Source organism: Drosophila willistoni (assembly GCF_018902025.1).
Source record: "Drosophila willistoni isolate 14030-0811.24 chromosome 2L unlocalized genomic scaffold, UCI_dwil_1.1 Seg168, whole genome shotgun sequence".
Classification (NCBI taxonomy): domain Eukaryota; kingdom Metazoa; phylum Arthropoda; class Insecta; order Diptera; family Drosophilidae; genus Drosophila; species Drosophila willistoni.
In genome coordinates this window covers 8,471,169-8,486,577 of record NW_025814047.1, presented here as the reverse complement: position 1 = coordinate 8,486,577, position 15,409 = coordinate 8,471,169, and the positions used below count along the sequence as shown (strand labels likewise).

Genomic DNA, 15,409 nt, shown 5'->3' with positions numbered 1-15,409 from the left:
AATGAGATACCGTGCATTGCTTGATGGTCGCTGGGAGAGATAACGACGATTCTAGAGAGGGCAGCTATTTCGATGAAATACATCGATCAAGGTGCCTTTTCGTATCGATATGCACCAACTTCCATCTTCAAAATTTTGCAATTTTCTTTTGCGAATTTCTCAAAAACTGCTCAGCAGATTTTCATTAAACTTCGCCCATATATAGCCTATTTTATGCCCAATCGAATGAGATACCGTGCATTGCTTGATGGTCGCTGGGAGAGATAACGACGAAAATTGAGCCCTTAGAACTTGGAAGTGTTAAGTTTACTGGTTCATTGGTTCCGAAAACTGGTTCCGGTTCTGGAGCTCCCGCCAGCCTTATCAATAAATTTGCACACAAAAAAGTACCTACACTGTTAAGCCTTTTTCTCAAAAACTGCTCAGCAGAAGTTGATAAAACTTTTATAAGACACTCTTGAAATATCCCCTAATCGAACAAGCTACCGTGCATTGCTTGATGGTGGCTCTGAGCTGAGATATTCGAGCTCAAATTCGAATGCAATTTTTTTTACGATTTTTGTATGGAGCGAAATCATAGGTTGCTCCACTGATAAGCGATTTTCTCAAAAACTGCTCAGTAGACTTTGATAAAACTTTCTGGTGACACTCTTGAATATGTAGCGCTCATTTTGGCGTATCGTGCATTGCTTGATGGTGACCCTGAGTGGAGCTATGCTCCAAAATGTGGGGAGCCGATTTTTCCAGTGCAAATTTTTAATACTAGGAACGTTGAAAACCCCTCAAAAACTAGTTAAATCAATAGATTTTGATTTTCTTAACAAAATACAACTTTATTTCATCCAAAAAAGTTAATAAATAACGAAAAAATTGAAAATTAAAAATTGCAAAAAAGTTAACAGAGGGTTAACAGAGGACCGTCGCTAACTCAAACTTAACAGCGTCGCTAACTTTACGGACATACATTTTGTCTTGTCTTTATTTATGCCTGATGAAACAATTTTGATATAATTTGAATAATTTGATTACAACAGGAAATTTAGTATTCGCCGTTCGCAGGTTTGGTATTTTTCGCCGAGGTTTCGAATTATTCGTCGATGTGGCAACGCTTTCTTTGTTTTGTGTCTGGTTATAACTTGTGGCAACTCTAGTCGGTTCCCCCGCAAAAAAAAAAAAATACGCAATTATAATTATCTGAAAAATTGTATTTTTCTCCCCTGTATTTTGAGTAAAAGCCCCATAGCTAACCACTTGCGATCCAGTTTCGTTGTAAAGGTTGCCGAAGAGTGGATTCCTGGATTCCTCCATGGACAACAACGAAGTTTGGGCCTGTGCCTCAGTGGAGAAGGACCTAGATAGAGTCGTCACAAAATTGGAGCAGCTTCACGAAAATGCATCGGCTGAAATAGGTGACATATTATTATGGCATTAACAAGTTAAATATCGAATTTTACATCTTAATAATTAATTACAAATATAGGTGATATAGCTTCCCTGATGTCCGAGTTGGTGAAAGTACTGGGCAAGGCTGAACAAACAGTGACGACATTGAATTCAAGCACACAAGTTGGCAGTGGTAGTGTGGACGATCCAATGGATATTGAGCATGGTATGCACATGCAGGTGGAGACGGAACCAGCAGCTCCGCAACGTCTGACAGATCGTCAAATGGAGATTATCCGTGAGGCGATTTTGAAATGCAATGAAAGGGTCCAAAAGCTATCTACAGAGCATCGGGACCTGCATGGATCCATTTCGAAAATAGGCAAGGTTATTGACAGAAACTTTACTGCCGATTTCACTTCAACCATGAGAGTAGATGCCTTGTTGGATGATGAGAATTTAATGCTGCTGAATAAGGCAATAGCCAAGCATTATTGTCGCCAGGGTATGGACGAAGTGGCTCGCACATTAATTAAGGAATGCAAAATGACCGAGGAGCATGCCCAGGATGTGTTTGACTCGGAGCGAGAATTCGCCGACATCTACGGCATTTGGGTGAAAATACAGAAACGTGAATTGGACGATGCATTAAGATGGACCATGCGTTTCTCCCAGCAGCTTCTGGATAGACATTCGCTAATTGAGTTTCGTTTGCACCGCATGCGCTTTATGCAGTTGGTCTCCTATGGCCTGGAATCACAGCATGAAGCGATTGTCTATGCACGCACACATTTTAAAAAATTCGCTGTGCGTTATGAGCATGAGATAGCCAATCTAATGGCCAGCTTTATATATTTACCAGGAGGGCTAGAGAATTCGCCCTACAAGCATTTTCTTGCCCAGGAAATGTGGACTGAATTGTCATTCATATTCCTAAAAGACGCCTGCCAATTGCTCGGAATCAGCAAGAACTCCGCTCTATCGGTTGTAGTCAATGCAGGATGTACTGCACTGCCCGCTCTTCTTAATATCAAACAAGTGATGCAATCGCGCCAGGTCCTGGGCATGTGGAATGGTTGCGATGAGCTACCCATTGAAATCGATCTCCAGCCAGAGTTTCGATTTCACTCTATATTTGCCTGCCCTATCTTACGCCAGCAGACTTCCGAGGACAATCCGCCCAAGAAGTTGACCTGCGGCCATGTCATCTCCAATGATGCATTGCATAAGCTCAGCAATGGCCATGTACTCAAATGTCCCTACTGTCCCGTTGAGCAAAATGCCGAAGAGGCTGTAAGGATTTACTTTTAGGTCGGTAATGCCGACTAGTTCTTATTACTATATATTTAACCCCCAATCCCCCCACCACCAATGATAATAACAAGTGGTGTGTGTTAGCCTTTTGTTGGTTTTTCTGGGCCATGGATATAACTGGAGCTAGTTCTAGGAAGATGATCGGGTCTGAAGAAGTTTTCCTTAAAAATAAATTCTTGATGACGCAGAGCGGAATCTAAGTGGTATGATGGGTTCAGCTGGCTTTCAGAAATTCCTCTACTTTATCTAAGCCCACTTAGATTTTAAATAAATCTATACACTATATATATATATACCGTATTTAAAAATAAATTGAAATTTAGTATTTGAGAAGATATTCGAGAAATGCATCAAAATTTAATTATAGTTTATTCGTTAACCGCCTTGCTTAGTGTCTGTACTTCAGCTTGCTTGTTTTCTCTGCGCGATGTCTGGTAGGGGAAGAGGAATTGCTTCCATACGAGTCTTCCCGTCGATCACGCTTAGAGGAACGAGAGCTGCGTGATGTATCCGGCGAATAGTCCCGTCGGCGACTACCTTCTCCTGCTGGAGAGTGCGAACGTTTACGTGAGCTGGAGCTGTAATGAGCCGGACTCTCGCTTCGTTTAGAGCTGCGTGATTTGGAGGAGGAAGAGTGCATGTAACTGAGCGGAGAGTCCACAGTTTCTGATCTTGAGTCCTACGAATACGACAACAAAAAGTTACGAACGAATATAATTAAGTCTTCTCTTAAAATAGAAGCCAACCTGGGTAAGCAAGCGTTTGCGAAAGTATTCAACTTGTTCGAATAAGGTCCAACCAGGCTCTAAGCGTCGCTTGCCCGACTCCAGTTCGTCTTGATATTGAATGGCCTTTAATTCAATATCTCGTAACTTTTGACGCTTCTCTTCTTTGAATTTTTCGGAGCTATCGCCATCGCTGTCCTCATCAGAGCTGAAAAACTTTGGTGGATCTGGTGGATCCAATGTATCCCATTTGCTGGTGGTTATGGCTTGTGCTTCGACTTGTTGCGGATCAACAGTTTCCCATTTCGATGGAATAAATCCTGGTAATTTGACCTTCTCCGTAGGCTTTGACATCTTTTCCAGAGGGACGCCATCTACATCCTCATCCACTAAAGCAAACAGAAAAATAAATAAATATTGTTAAGTCTCTATCTCAGCTATCAATTCTTACACGGTATGCCATCAATTTCGTCGTGATACTCGTCTCTCTTATGAGTTTCTCGTTGAGAATTCGCCGCGTCTGGCATTGCTCGCTTTAGGGCGCTTTTAAGCAAAGCGGCTCCATCAAGTGGAACACCATCGAGATCTTCGTCGTCCTTTTCTTCACCTGAAAGCGGTGCTCCATCTATATCCTCATCAAAAGCCTCTTCTGAGCGCGATTCCTCGGCCTGTGGTGAAGCTTGGGGCTGTGGAACAAACTATAATGTACATAATTTTCGCCTATTTTCATAATTTTTGTTTTTGTGTTGTTGAACCTGTCTGCCTAAAAACGTGGACCGCAGTTGGGCTAGAAATTCCTTGGGATAAATAGTCCACTCCTCCCATGTTTTAATAACATTGCAAACGCGTGATTTGAAGCCTTCGGCTTTGAGTCGACTTTCAATATTTAAATAGTATGTATGCAGACTCTCAAATACCTCGATCAATTGCTTTTCCACTCTGTAAAATTAAATGTACATAAAATTTAGGGTTCTTGTTGCCTTCCTTAGGTTAATTTTACATACGATTTGCGAAAAAATGATGCATTAGCCACTTTGACAGTACAATTGTGCAAAATATCCGAAAGTAGGTAAAGCCGAGCTATCTTCTTGGATGCCAATGTAGTGGCATTTGCCAAAGATTCCGCTATGCATTCGCATATTTCATCGGCTGCATCGGCATGCTCAATACAGAAAATCATTGCATCACCTATTCGTGCCCGTTCCGGAGTCAAGTGTCTGATCAGATCTTCAAGACGATCGCGTTGCCTAAAAGAAGACCTTAAAGAATTTTTCCAATTGTCAAATTTTGAACCAACTTACGCATTGGATAGAGCACCCTTGTGGACTACTGGAGCATCAGGATCCACCACTAGATCATCGGGCATTCCTTGTGTATAGAAATTGGCAACAGGTGGCCGCCATACAGGGCCTTCTTTGAACATGCGAAACTCCTTCTCACGCCACTCTGTGGGTGTATCCCCTTGAAGAAGTGAGAAGAGCTTCCAGCGATAGTATATATGAGCTGGGCTTTCGTTGTCAAAAAGGAAAGAGAAAAGCGGATTTTCCATTTCTCGACTCATGATAAGAGCCTCAAACATGGGTCCCTCACGTATAACAAACTCAATCATGCGGTGGATAACATTTAAAACAGATCTAAGCGAAAGATTCACATTAACAAATACACGCAATTAATGCCTCAAGATAATCATACTTCTCTGTAGGAATAAAAACTTTGACCACGGATTTATGAAGAATCTAAAAAAAATAAATGCCATATTATTTCTGTTGCAATGGGTTTAGCTTTCTTTTATCCTGTTCTTACCCTTTCCATGTTCTCCTTTTCCTCTATGCTGTCATACTCTTTGTAATTCTTCTTTGGCAAAGTATCCTTTTCACTAAGAGGGGGTTGGGCATTAAATGGTAAGCCAGATGGTGGGGGAGGAATAGTCAACTCTAGCAGAGCCTGCGGAGCAAAAATGGGTGTATTCATAATCGGCACCGTCTTGCCCCAACCCAAACGCATCTCATAGCCCATGACATAACGACCATTAAGCGTTCTTAGTGCTCGCTCAGCATCCTTGCGACTCATGTAGGCCACAAAACCACAATTACGTCCACGTTGTTTCTCCTCCTCGGAACGGGGCCACATAATCTTAATGCTGGCCAGCGGACCATAACGACCGAAAATCTCCATCAATTGTTGTTCAGATATTTTTGGATTTAAATTGCCCAAATACAGATTTGTTGTATTGGGATCTCCAGTATCAAATGAACCAGATGGGTGGGCCCCTGACGTCTGTTGCGAGTTACTGGAGGATGAGGAGTTGCTCCCGCCTCCTCCTCCGCCACCGCCACCGCCACTATCTGAACTACTTTGGCTTTGCTGTGCTTGTGATGAAGCAACATGGGAGACAGCTAGATGTTTGTATTTGTGACGCTCCTCGCGCTCTTCTTGGATCCTAAAAGAAACTTGGAATAGAAAAGAACTGTTATCGTTGACTACTAAAGAAACTTACTGCCGCAGCTCTTCCTTGAATAGTTCCAAATTGCTTTTCTTTTTTTCTTGGTTCTTCTTTTTCAGGGGACCAGAATCTTTTTTAAGATCCGAGGCCAGTAATTTAGCATATTCCTCGGCCTTCTCGGCGGCACTTTTCTCGACAAGCTTTGAACCAGGCTTATATAGCTTTCCTTTTTCGCTTTTATCCTCGCGCCTGGAACCAGCATCGTAAGTGCCTGCTTTAACCCACACTTTCGACGAGGGAGTGGGGGCCTCCTGAAAAGTTTCTACAAACTCCTTGAAAGCCTATTGGGGGATTCAAATGAAAATAACTATTCCATCGCACAATGGTATTTGTATAATTACATGCGCCGCAGCAGCCGCATCTTCTTTTTTCTTTTGCTCCTCTAACTCCTTCTTCGACAGTTGCCGCTTGGAGAAGGTGCCCACTGTAAAGGCTTCCAGCTTCTTTTCACTGATGCGCTAAACGAATAAAGTTTGTGGCATAGCTTAGAGGAATATGCAGTTGGTGCTACAATCCAATTAAATTACCTTTACGGCGGAGGCATCCTTTTCCTTTTGTTTACTCATTTTTCCGTTTTACTCTGGGTAGAAGTGCCAACACCAGAGATTGCAACACAATCGATAACTTCAGAACGATTACACTGAGCTACCAGTTAAACAGTCTACAAGCAAATGAAATATTTATTATATTTTAAAATTAAATGCAATTAATATTTGGTGAAATTTCAAATGGGTTTGCAGGAATATTTAATATTTGACGTACACCACAAGTGAAAAAAAAATGTTGTTACATAGTGCTCTCCAGTCGCCTGCAAAATGTTCCATCTCTAACACTAGACATTTGTAAATTACAAGCAATATTTTTTTTTCTAATGAATTAAAGTGCATTGTACACGAAATGGACATCTGTCGCCTGTGCTTGAGGGGAGTACGTGGGTCCCAGATGTGCCTACAGATCTTTGATCCCAGTTGTGTGGACAACAAAGTGGCTGAAGTTCTACGCCAGCATTTTTGGTTTGAGGTATGTCCAAATTGAATTGATAAACTCGCCTCTTCCTCTTATACACACACAAATAAAAATAATAATGACATATGAATATTCTGCAGGTTCAGCCAAACGATGAAATCTCGAAGGTAATCTGTAATGTCTGCTGGACTCAGGTGTCGGAATTTCACCAATTCTACGTTTCCATACAAGAGGCTCAGGTTATTTATGCCACAACTTCCAAATTCAAGGAGGACCCAGAAATGGTCAGTGCCAATTGGCCAGAGGAGGTAATGATGCCAGCGGATGTTTTGGCTGTGGACAATGATATCAACATAAATGTGAATCCTTTGGACGAATTGGATGTGAAGCCGGCTCCAGCAAAACAAGAAGAGCACCGAATGGATATTAAGAAAGAGAGGGATTCCCCAGATATTGAAAGTATGGTCGACGGCGATAATAACGATGATGCCGATGATGATGATGATAATGATAACGATGATGATGTCGAGGATGAGGAAGAAAGTGAAGACGATGATGATATAGATTTAATTATCACCCGAAGTGGACGCAAAAGGAAGCGGGAACCCGTAAAAACTCAATCGAAAAGACCGCTTCTCAAACAAAAGGATGCGTCCAAAGGCAAAACAAAAAGTCAAAAACGTGAGCCCGGAAGGAGAACCTTTAAAACTCTGCAAAGGTGGCCACCATTCTGCAAAGAGGACGAGGAGCTTATTAAGCGGTATATTGTAATGGGTTGCGAGCTATGCATATTTTTGGCCCAAGATTTTGATGGCATCCGCGAACATTTCAAAGAGAAACATCCGGATGAGCGGCCCTACATAAAATGCTGCGGTCGAAAGCTAAATAAACGTTGCCTGATCCAGGAGCATGCCCGCCGTCATGAGAACCCCGAGTATATCAAGTTTGTAGCCACGCCGACGATTCTTTTTCCAAGGATCTAACCTTTCTTCCTAGGTGCAAGGACTGTGGCAAGGTGTTTGCTAATTCAAGTGTATTACGTGCTCATTGGCTGGTCCATCATGTTCCCGATGAGGAGTGTGATTTCCAGTGCGAGGATTGTGGCAAGCGTTTCTCACGACGCAACCTTCTGGAGCTGCACAAGGGCTCTCATGTGCCCGCGAATGAACGAAAGTTTATTTGTCCAGAATGTCCCAAACATAATGCGTAAGTAAGGATGAAATTAATGATTTGTTATATCTAAATGTATAATTTTGGTAGCTTTGCGACCGAGTATCATATGCAGGTCCACATAAGCATGCAGCATCGGAAAGCGGCCAATGTCTGTCATGTTTGTGGTAAAAAGATTAAGGATAAAGCTGTCTTTGAGAAGCACGTTCGACTGCATTTTGAGGAAAGTGGACCACGTATAAAATGCCCCCGTCCCGATTGTGAGAGTTGGCTAAAAGATGAGGATAATCTCAAGCAACATTTGCGGCGTCACAATGACGAAGGCAAACTCTTCATTTGCTCTGAGTGCGGCAAGAGTTGCAAGAACTCTCGGGCTCTAATCGGACACAAACGCTACTCCCACTCAAATGTCATATATACCTGCGAACAGTGCGGCAAGACTTTCAAGAAGGACATTAGTCTTAAAGTAAATGATAGTAAGCGAAACATCTATATCACCATCTAATAACCATTGATTCTCCATTACAGGAACACATGGCCCAGCATACGGGCGAACCACTGTACAAATGTCCTTTCTGTCCACGCACATTTAACTCAAATGCGAATATGCATTCGCATAAGAAGAAAATGCATCCAGTTGAGTGGGATATATGGCGGAAAACAAAAACGGGAAGTTCGCAAAAAATACTCCCTAGCGCCCAGGTGGCTCAAATGTTCCGAGAAGATGCCTCCGGCCCCGCCGAATCAACCGACCCTGCCATTGTCAATGACTACACAGCATAGAAATTTTAAATTCCACATCACTACATTTTAGTTTCGCTTTATGTTTTATTTTTAAAATAAAATTAACAAATGAACTTTTTCTGCTTTACCTTTTGACGAACATCTACCTGAATAGATTTTCTTTCATCACATTAATCGTCAAAACTGGAAAACTTTGTAAGAAATGACACCACTTTGAAAATACACTGCCGCTCAGTCGTATCGGATGCGAGATATAAAAATTAATAACACGAGAATAAAATAATATGGAAACGAGCCCCTAATGTGGTTTCAGTCCGTTGCTAACGGATAAGATAAGAGGGTTTTGGTGGTCATCTACCTATAGGGATACACATCATGCTTCATAGGAAGCAGTTGGCATTTAAAAGCAGATAGGAAACTACAAAATTTACTTTCAGTATCAGTATAATCTTTACGAGCAATTGATTGCAATCAACCAAACGAATGGTCAAGACAAGGTTTTTGCTTCATTCCGTGGGTGTTAGTAGACGATTAAAAGTCGCGACGACAGCACGAAATGCGACAAAAGGTACATTAAAATGTATTTTAATAATTGATATTGCATTCAAGTGGTTAAAACAACATTTTCAGAATGATAAATTAGACACCGTACACAGAAAGCGGCTGCCTTGGTACCATGCGCCTCCGTTTTTACTTTTTTGGGTTCTTCTCGTTTTTGCGATTGTGATTCCCCTTTTTAATCGATTGCCCGATATTGTCAAAGTCAAAGACGAGCCATCGAAGCCAGGAGAATTTGTAGCGGAACGAGCTCAACAATTGCTGTATTCCTATGATCGCATCGGGCCCAAAGTTGTGGGCAGTATTGCCAATGAAGTGACTACAGTCTCGTTCCTTCTTGAGGCACTTGAAAAAGTTCGCATTGATATGCGAAAAGATCTCTATGATCTGGAACTGGATGTCCAACAGGTCTCAGGAGCATATGTGCTCAATTCCATGGTCAATATGTATCAGGGCATACAAAATGTTGTCGTTAAGCTAAGCACACGGAGCTCTAACAGTTCGTCTTATTTATTGGTCAACAGTCATTTTGATTCAAAGCCAGGTAGCCCCGGAACTGGTGATGATGGCATAATGGTTGTAGTAATGCTTGAGGTATTGCGTCAAATGGCCATCTCCCCTACTGTCTTCGAACATCCCATTGTCTTTCTGTTCAATGGAGCTGAGGAAAATCCATTGCAAGCATCCCATGGTTTTATCACCCAGCACAAATGGGCGACCAATTGCAAGTTAGTTACAAATAAGTCGATTTGAAAGAAATAATCTCACCTTGATTATCCAGAGCCCTCATCAATTTAGACGTCGGCGGTAGTGGCGGACGGGATATTTTATTTCAAAGTGGTCCCGATCATCCTTGGTTAATGAAGGCAAGTAATATCCTTCTACTAGCTGACTCCAAACTTTTCTTATGGATATGTATTTAGTATTACAAACAAAATGCCATACATCCATTTGCCACAACGTTAGCTGAGGAGATCTTCCAATCGGGGATGCTGCCATCTGACACTGATTTTCGGATTTTCCGAGACTTTGGTCATGTACCAGGTGAGTCCTGCTCGAAAATGTCATTATAGATGATTAACTTATTGAGTTACTATTATGAAATAAGGTCTGGATATGGCACAGATAAAGAATGGTTACGTCTATCACACTGCATTCGACAATTTTGCTGTGATACCTGGTCGTTCGGTGCAAAGTACAGGTGAAAATGTGCTAGCTTTGGTGAGAGCCTTCACCAATGCCAGCGAAATGCTAAACCCCCAGGTGGATAATTTATATTTATCTTATTTTCTTTAATTGATAACTCTTCTGGGAGTCTCTTTTTGCAGGATCATAGCGAAGGACATTCGGTATTTTTTGACTTCCTCGGTCTCTTCCTGGTTTATTATACAGAAACGACTGGAATTATATTGAACTGCTGCGTTGCTGTGATTAGTTTAGTCCTTGTGGCTGTTTCCCTCTGGCGAATCGCTCGGGTTTCCCAGAGATCATTAAACCGAGTGTTAATCGACTTTGTCATTATACTGGCGCTTTGTATTGTGGGTTATCTTCTATGCATTGGCTTGTCATTGCTTATGGCCGTAATCTTTGATGCTGGCGACAGATCGCTAACGTATTTTAGCAATAACTGGCTCGTCTTTGGCCTCTACATTTGTCCAGGTGTCATAGGTTTGGCCTTGCCCCTTACCTTATACTACTCTCTACGTCCGTGTAACGAAATCAGTCACAGCTATCAATTGCAGATGGGTCTACATAGTCATTGTGTTATCCTGGCTGTGGTGGCCATTATACTGACTTCGATTGGGATACGCTCTACGTACTTATGTATGATTTCTCTGATTTTCTATGAAGCTGCGCTTTTGATTAATTTACTTAGTACTCTACATGATAGGGGTGAGATTTTGAGATTTTCGTATTTCAAATTAGTTTCACAATTGTTTATTATTTTTTCATTTTATTTCGAGGGCTTCGCTGGGTGATCTTTGTTGGAGTTTTACAGATGCTGCCATTCCTATATATTTGCTATCTGTTTTACACATTCCTTGTGGTTTTCTTCCCCATGATGGGACGCAATGGGACCACCACCAATCCCGATATAATGATAGCTCTGGTATGCGCTTTGGGCACATTGTTGGCCCTTGGATTTGTGGCTCCTCTCATAAACATATTTCGTTGGCCGAAGCTAATACTGCTTGGACTATGTTTGGTCACTTTTGTATTCTGCATGATTGCTGTCTCCAGCATTGGCTTTCCTTATCGCGCCAAAACTAGTGCGATGCGAATAACCATTCTGGTAAGTGTTGTAGAGTTTGTTAAGATAAAATTGTTATTTTTATGATATGAATGGTCGAGTCATTAATGGACACATTCATTATTATCTTTTATAGCACACTCGTCGCACATTCTATGATTATGATGGCTCCTTGAGTGTAAACGATTCGGGTTACTATTTTGACTATCAAGATAGGAGGACTTACTTGCCTTTTGTTGACTCTGTTGATTTGACTGGCTTGGATGGCGTGTCCTCTTACTGTGATAAATACGTGATGTGTGGATTGCCTTGTTTTTGGAATAGCTGGTGCGGAGCCCGTGCTCACGCTGGTTGGTTACCCCGTGCAGATGAAGTCATTTTACCAGGAACTGTAACCCTTGATTTGCAAGCCAAAACCATTTTACCGAGCGGCAAAACTGTGCGATTTGAATTCGAATTGAATGGTCCGCATCATATGAATTTATACATTCAACCGCTAGAGGATGTGGAGTTAGAGGGATGGTCCTTTATCAGTGACATACCGACAAGGCTACCGTATCATATATACTTCTCCTATGGCTCGGATAACTCCTCATTGAAGTTTCACATTGATTTTAATGTGTCTAATGGAAGCGACAATTTCAATCGTCCTATATTTGAGCTGGGGGTTGTTGGTCAATATGTAAGTAACGACTATAATCGGGATAATGTTACCTTGGACTTTTTGAATTCCTTTCCCGACTTCGTCTATGTAATGGAATGGACATCATACTTTCAACGTTTTGTTTTCTAAAAAAATAAATAAATTTTAATTTTGCTTTGCACTTTGTATTATTTCGTTGTTTTAATTTTAAAATAATACCTTTGAAATGTAATTTTATATTTAAGTATATATTTAAGTGAAGTCGTTTTCCCTTGTGACATTTTGTAACTATGTTTATTCAATATAAGCTAAAAATGTAGGTGTGTAAATAATTTTTCCGGAGAATATTTGTAAATTTATTTTGAACAAAGAAACTATTTTTTTTTCGCAAATGGCATCTGTAACTTTTGTAGAATATTTAGTTAAAATAATTTTTTAAAATTCGTCGTCGTTAAAAAGCTATACGAAAGTGCATCGAACCCTTTAAACGCGTATTTCTCGAAAACACTTTTTGTTTTTGAACTGGTTTGCATGATACTTGAAATACAATTTATCTTATCATCTTGGATATTTGTAAAAGAAAACGTAAGTCATAAAAACTTTTCTTTGAATTGAACTTAAGAAATTCATAAATTTAATAAAAGTAGTAATAAAGTTAGTATATGATAAGAACATCAAACGCATAAATACCATATCATTGTGTAGGTGTGTATAAATATATAAATATTCAAAATACAATAAACGTTAGTTAATTGTTTATTTTACACAGAATCTATTATACAATATTGATTGTTGTATTCAATAGTCTTAAAATCAAAATCATAAAGATTCGATTGATTTTAAGCTTGTTATCGGTTTCAATTTATCGTTTTTTGTCATCGGACAACTCTGATCTCTAACAATAGCAACAACAACAAGAATCAGCTTGCGTGGACAAAAACAATATTGAAAATGAATGTAAGTTTGGAATAAATGAACATTAAATTGTTTAAATTGACATTAAATAATTAAAATTGTCTATTTCAGGAATCAGAAATTCCCATTGACATTCACACTTTAAAGCTGCAAGATTGGCTAATAAGCAGACGGATCGTTCCCAAAAATGGTCAGCTGGAGATTAGAGAAATTCATAACAAAATCCGAAATGCCTTGCAAGATATGCCTTCCAATGACCAATTGATTCAATTGCTGGCAAAAACAAGTGAGTTTAAGAACTCGTTTAGTTCCAAATGGAATGCAATTATTTACCCGTCATTTTTAATTAGATATAAACTATTTTCACGTTAAGGAGATCATTGAGATCCTTAAACAAACTGAAAAGGATACAAAAAGCGTTTTTGGTTCATACGGCAGTCAGCGCATGAAAGATTGGCAGGAAATATGCCGACTTTATGAAAAGAATTCCGTATATCTGGCTGAAACGGCTCAGATTTTTGTCAGAAATATCAACTATGAGATTCCAGGACTGCGAAAGCAAATGACCAAGCTGGAGCAACAAACCGACGATTGCCTAAAGCGTGCCCATGACTTGAACAAACCGGAGACTCAATTATTAGCTGAGCATTCGGCCCTTTTGGAGCAGTTGGGTGTAAAGGAGGACAATCTACATGCAGAGTTCATAGAAGTCTTGTCTGGATTGCCGGAACTCTACGCAAAATCATTGCAAAATATAGGCAGAATTCAGTCAGCCTTCGATCTGTATGCCGAAGTTAGTGGCCAACAGCAAGGACTTCCCATTTTGAGACATTTAGTGGAATTTGGCAACACCACAGTATATCAATATATACATAAGGAAGCGCCATTAGTTGTAGAGGAGCCACCTATCAGATTAAATTTGACTGTTGGTGATTCCGGCAAAGAAGCCATTAATGCTGGCAATGAAATTGACTTTGGTACAGACGATAATGGTGGTACTTCCTCCACTGTTTCGGCCGAGATCATTGACTATGGTGACTTCGGAAATGTTGATCTCCCGGAGACCGATGGAGGCAACATTGACTGGGGCATTGAGAGTGCTCCCACAGATGCCGTTGAAATTAATTTTGATATTCCCGTAGAAGAGTATGGCATTGTGGTAGAGGGCACAGGCATGGATGGTGGCACAGCCAAGGGTATGACCAATTTGAAAATTGCTTAAGTCGCAGAATTAAAATTAAATGTTTTCTTTTAACAGGTGATCAGGCATATACTCTTTTGGACTCGCCAACCTATCGAGATCGCTTTTTTGACGAAATCTATGAACTGGAATCATTCCTGCGTCTTCGTCTCTTCGAGTTAAATCAACTGGAGTCGTCTGCAAGCAACATAATGTTTTCTCTTATGGACAACATGGCCAGCCATGATGCGGAGAGTATACGTAAGCTTCTCCACGAAACCGAAAGAATTATTCAACAGACATCTGATGAGCAGACACGTCACCTTTTCCAACTGAAGCATTCGCCCAAGTACGCAAATCTTTTGGCCACCAAACTGCAGCAAATGAATAAAGCAGTGGAGAAATTGCGTAGTAACCGAGATTTGCTAAAGCAGAAGGCTGTGGAATTACGTGAACAACGCCAGCAATTAAATCCTGTTTTGGATGAACTGCTTCAGCAGACGCGTGTCTTGCAATCGCATATCGAAAAGGATATATCGAAGCGTTATAAGAATAGAATTGTTAATCTAATGGGAGGTGTTAATTGAAATTTTATTCCATTGTATAATTGATATAAATAAACTCAAACTGTTGGACGTAATTTTCAACTTTGTCTTCACTTTAAGCATTTAATAATGTTCTGGAACCCGATCTTCAATCAAACATTGTTTGGTCATTTTTTTAAAAGAAGTTTTTATTCATTTTTATTTTGCTATTTTTATTAAATATACAAATTTTATTTATTTATTATTGTTTTATTTTTTGTTTCTTTTTTTAAGTGCCGTTTTACATTTTATTTATTTTTGTTCTTTTTTTTTTTTTTGTATCCAGAATACAAATTTAAATTTTATTATTATGAAGTTTTGTTGGCTTTGTTTATATGTCCTTTTTGAATATGTTTGTTTGTTTTATTTTTTGTTTAATCATAAAATTAGTCTTAGACATTAAATGTTTTAAACTTCCACTTAAATTGTTATAATCCTTAGATAACTGAATTTTAATAAATTTTAAAACTGGA

At 40.0% G+C, this 15,409-nt stretch overlaps 5 protein-coding genes across 5 annotated transcripts; 4 read left to right on the top strand and 1 right to left on the bottom strand.

The window, feature by feature from the left end:
* Nucleotides 1–1,132: 1,132 nt before the first annotated feature.
* LOC6652289 (E3 ubiquitin-protein ligase RMND5A) lies at nucleotides 1,133–3,034 on the top strand. Its single transcript, XM_002074756.3, has 2 exons — nucleotides 1,133–1,409; nucleotides 1,481–3,034. The coding sequence occupies exons 1-2, from the start codon at nucleotides 1,307–1,309 to the stop codon at nucleotides 2,692–2,694; spliced, it is 1,317 nt and encodes a 438-aa protein (XP_002074792.1). The 5' UTR covers nucleotides 1,133–1,306; the 3' UTR covers nucleotides 2,695–3,034.
* A 13-nt stretch (nucleotides 3,035–3,047) lies between these two features.
* LOC6652290 (U2 snRNP-associated SURP motif-containing protein) lies at nucleotides 3,048–6,542 on the bottom strand. Its single transcript, XM_002074757.4, has 11 exons — nucleotides 6,453–6,542; nucleotides 6,267–6,383; nucleotides 5,920–6,206; nucleotides 5,226–5,862; nucleotides 5,115–5,158; nucleotides 4,724–5,056; nucleotides 4,427–4,669; nucleotides 4,178–4,361; nucleotides 3,874–4,120; nucleotides 3,444–3,811; nucleotides 3,048–3,376 (listed from the first exon to the last, which is right to left on the bottom strand). Exons 1-11 carry the CDS (start codon nucleotides 6,489–6,491, stop codon nucleotides 3,086–3,088), a joined length of 2,790 nt encoding a protein of 929 aa, XP_002074793.1. The 5' UTR covers nucleotides 6,492–6,542; the 3' UTR covers nucleotides 3,048–3,085.
* Nucleotides 6,543–6,722: 180 nt separating this feature from the next.
* Nucleotides 6,723–8,918, top strand: LOC6652291 (transcription factor grauzone). The gene is made up of 5 exons (XM_002074758.4): nucleotides 6,723–6,945; nucleotides 7,032–7,834; nucleotides 7,888–8,097; nucleotides 8,152–8,527; nucleotides 8,590–8,918. The coding sequence occupies exons 1-5, from the start codon at nucleotides 6,823–6,825 to the stop codon at nucleotides 8,842–8,844; spliced, it is 1,767 nt and encodes a 588-aa protein (XP_002074794.1). The 5' UTR covers nucleotides 6,723–6,822; the 3' UTR covers nucleotides 8,845–8,918.
* Nucleotides 8,919–9,361: 443 nt separating this feature from the next.
* Nucleotides 9,362–12,430, top strand: LOC6652393 (endoplasmic reticulum metallopeptidase 1). Its single transcript, XM_002074759.3, has 8 exons — nucleotides 9,362–9,373; nucleotides 9,436–10,091; nucleotides 10,145–10,229; nucleotides 10,287–10,407; nucleotides 10,472–10,626; nucleotides 10,692–11,256; nucleotides 11,328–11,656; nucleotides 11,751–12,430. Exons 1-8 carry the CDS (start codon nucleotides 9,362–9,364, stop codon nucleotides 12,405–12,407), a joined length of 2,580 nt encoding a protein of 859 aa, XP_002074795.2. The 3' UTR covers nucleotides 12,408–12,430.
* A 704-nt stretch (nucleotides 12,431–13,134) lies between these two features.
* Nucleotides 13,135–14,992, top strand: LOC6652394 (CDK5RAP3-like protein). The gene is made up of 4 exons (XM_002074760.4): nucleotides 13,135–13,214; nucleotides 13,284–13,458; nucleotides 13,523–14,368; nucleotides 14,431–14,992. The coding sequence occupies exons 1-4, from the start codon at nucleotides 13,209–13,211 to the stop codon at nucleotides 14,937–14,939; spliced, it is 1,536 nt and encodes a 511-aa protein (XP_002074796.1). The 5' UTR covers nucleotides 13,135–13,208; the 3' UTR covers nucleotides 14,940–14,992.
* Nucleotides 14,993–15,409: the final 417 nt, after the last annotated feature.

What these genes read in the sequence shown, in the direction of transcription:
- LOC6652289 (XM_002074756.3), top strand. Translation starts at nt 1,307, where the DNA reads ATGGACAACAACGAAGTTTGGGCCTGTGCCTCAGTGGAGAAGGACCTA. An exon ending in AAATGCATCGGCTGAAATAG is followed by an intron (nt 1,410 to 1,480) that starts GTGACATATTAT and finishes TTACAAATATAG; the next exon opens with GTGATATAGCTTCCCTGATG.
- LOC6652290 (XM_002074757.4), bottom strand. Translation starts at nt 6,491, where the DNA reads ATGAGTAAACAAAAGGAAAAGGATGCCTCCGCCGTAAAG. An exon ending in AAAAGGAGAACATGGAAAGG is followed by an intron (nt 5,159 to 5,225) that starts GTAAGAACAGGA and finishes TATTTTTTTTAG; the next exon opens with ATTCTTCATAAATCCGTGGT. An exon ending in GCAAACGCTTGCTTACCCAG is followed by an intron (nt 3,377 to 3,443) that starts GTTGGCTTCTAT and finishes TCGTATTCGTAG; the next exon opens with GACTCAAGATCAGAAACTGT.
- LOC6652291 (XM_002074758.4), top strand. Translation starts at nt 6,823, where the DNA reads ATGGACATCTGTCGCCTGTGCTTGAGGGGAGTACGTGGGTCCCAGATG. An exon ending in GCCAGCATTTTTGGTTTGAG is followed by an intron (nt 6,946 to 7,031) that starts GTATGTCCAAAT and finishes AATATTCTGCAG; the next exon opens with GTTCAGCCAAACGATGAAAT. An exon ending in GAGAACCCCGAGTATATCAA is followed by an intron (nt 7,835 to 7,887) that starts GTTTGTAGCCAC and finishes CTTTCTTCCTAG; the next exon opens with GTGCAAGGACTGTGGCAAGG.
- LOC6652393 (XM_002074759.3), top strand. An exon ending in ATCATCCTTGGTTAATGAAG is followed by an intron (nt 10,230 to 10,286) that starts GCAAGTAATATC and finishes ATATGTATTTAG; the next exon opens with TATTACAAACAAAATGCCAT. An exon ending in AGACTTTGGTCATGTACCAG is followed by an intron (nt 10,408 to 10,471) that starts GTGAGTCCTGCT and finishes TTATGAAATAAG; the next exon opens with GTCTGGATATGGCACAGATA.
- LOC6652394 (XM_002074760.4), top strand. An exon ending in TCAATTGCTGGCAAAAACAA is followed by an intron (nt 13,459 to 13,522) that starts GTGAGTTTAAGA and finishes ATTTTTAATTAG; the next exon opens with ATATAAACTATTTTCACGTT. An exon ending in GGATGGTGGCACAGCCAAGG is followed by an intron (nt 14,369 to 14,430) that starts GTATGACCAATT and finishes TTCTTTTAACAG; the next exon opens with GTGATCAGGCATATACTCTT.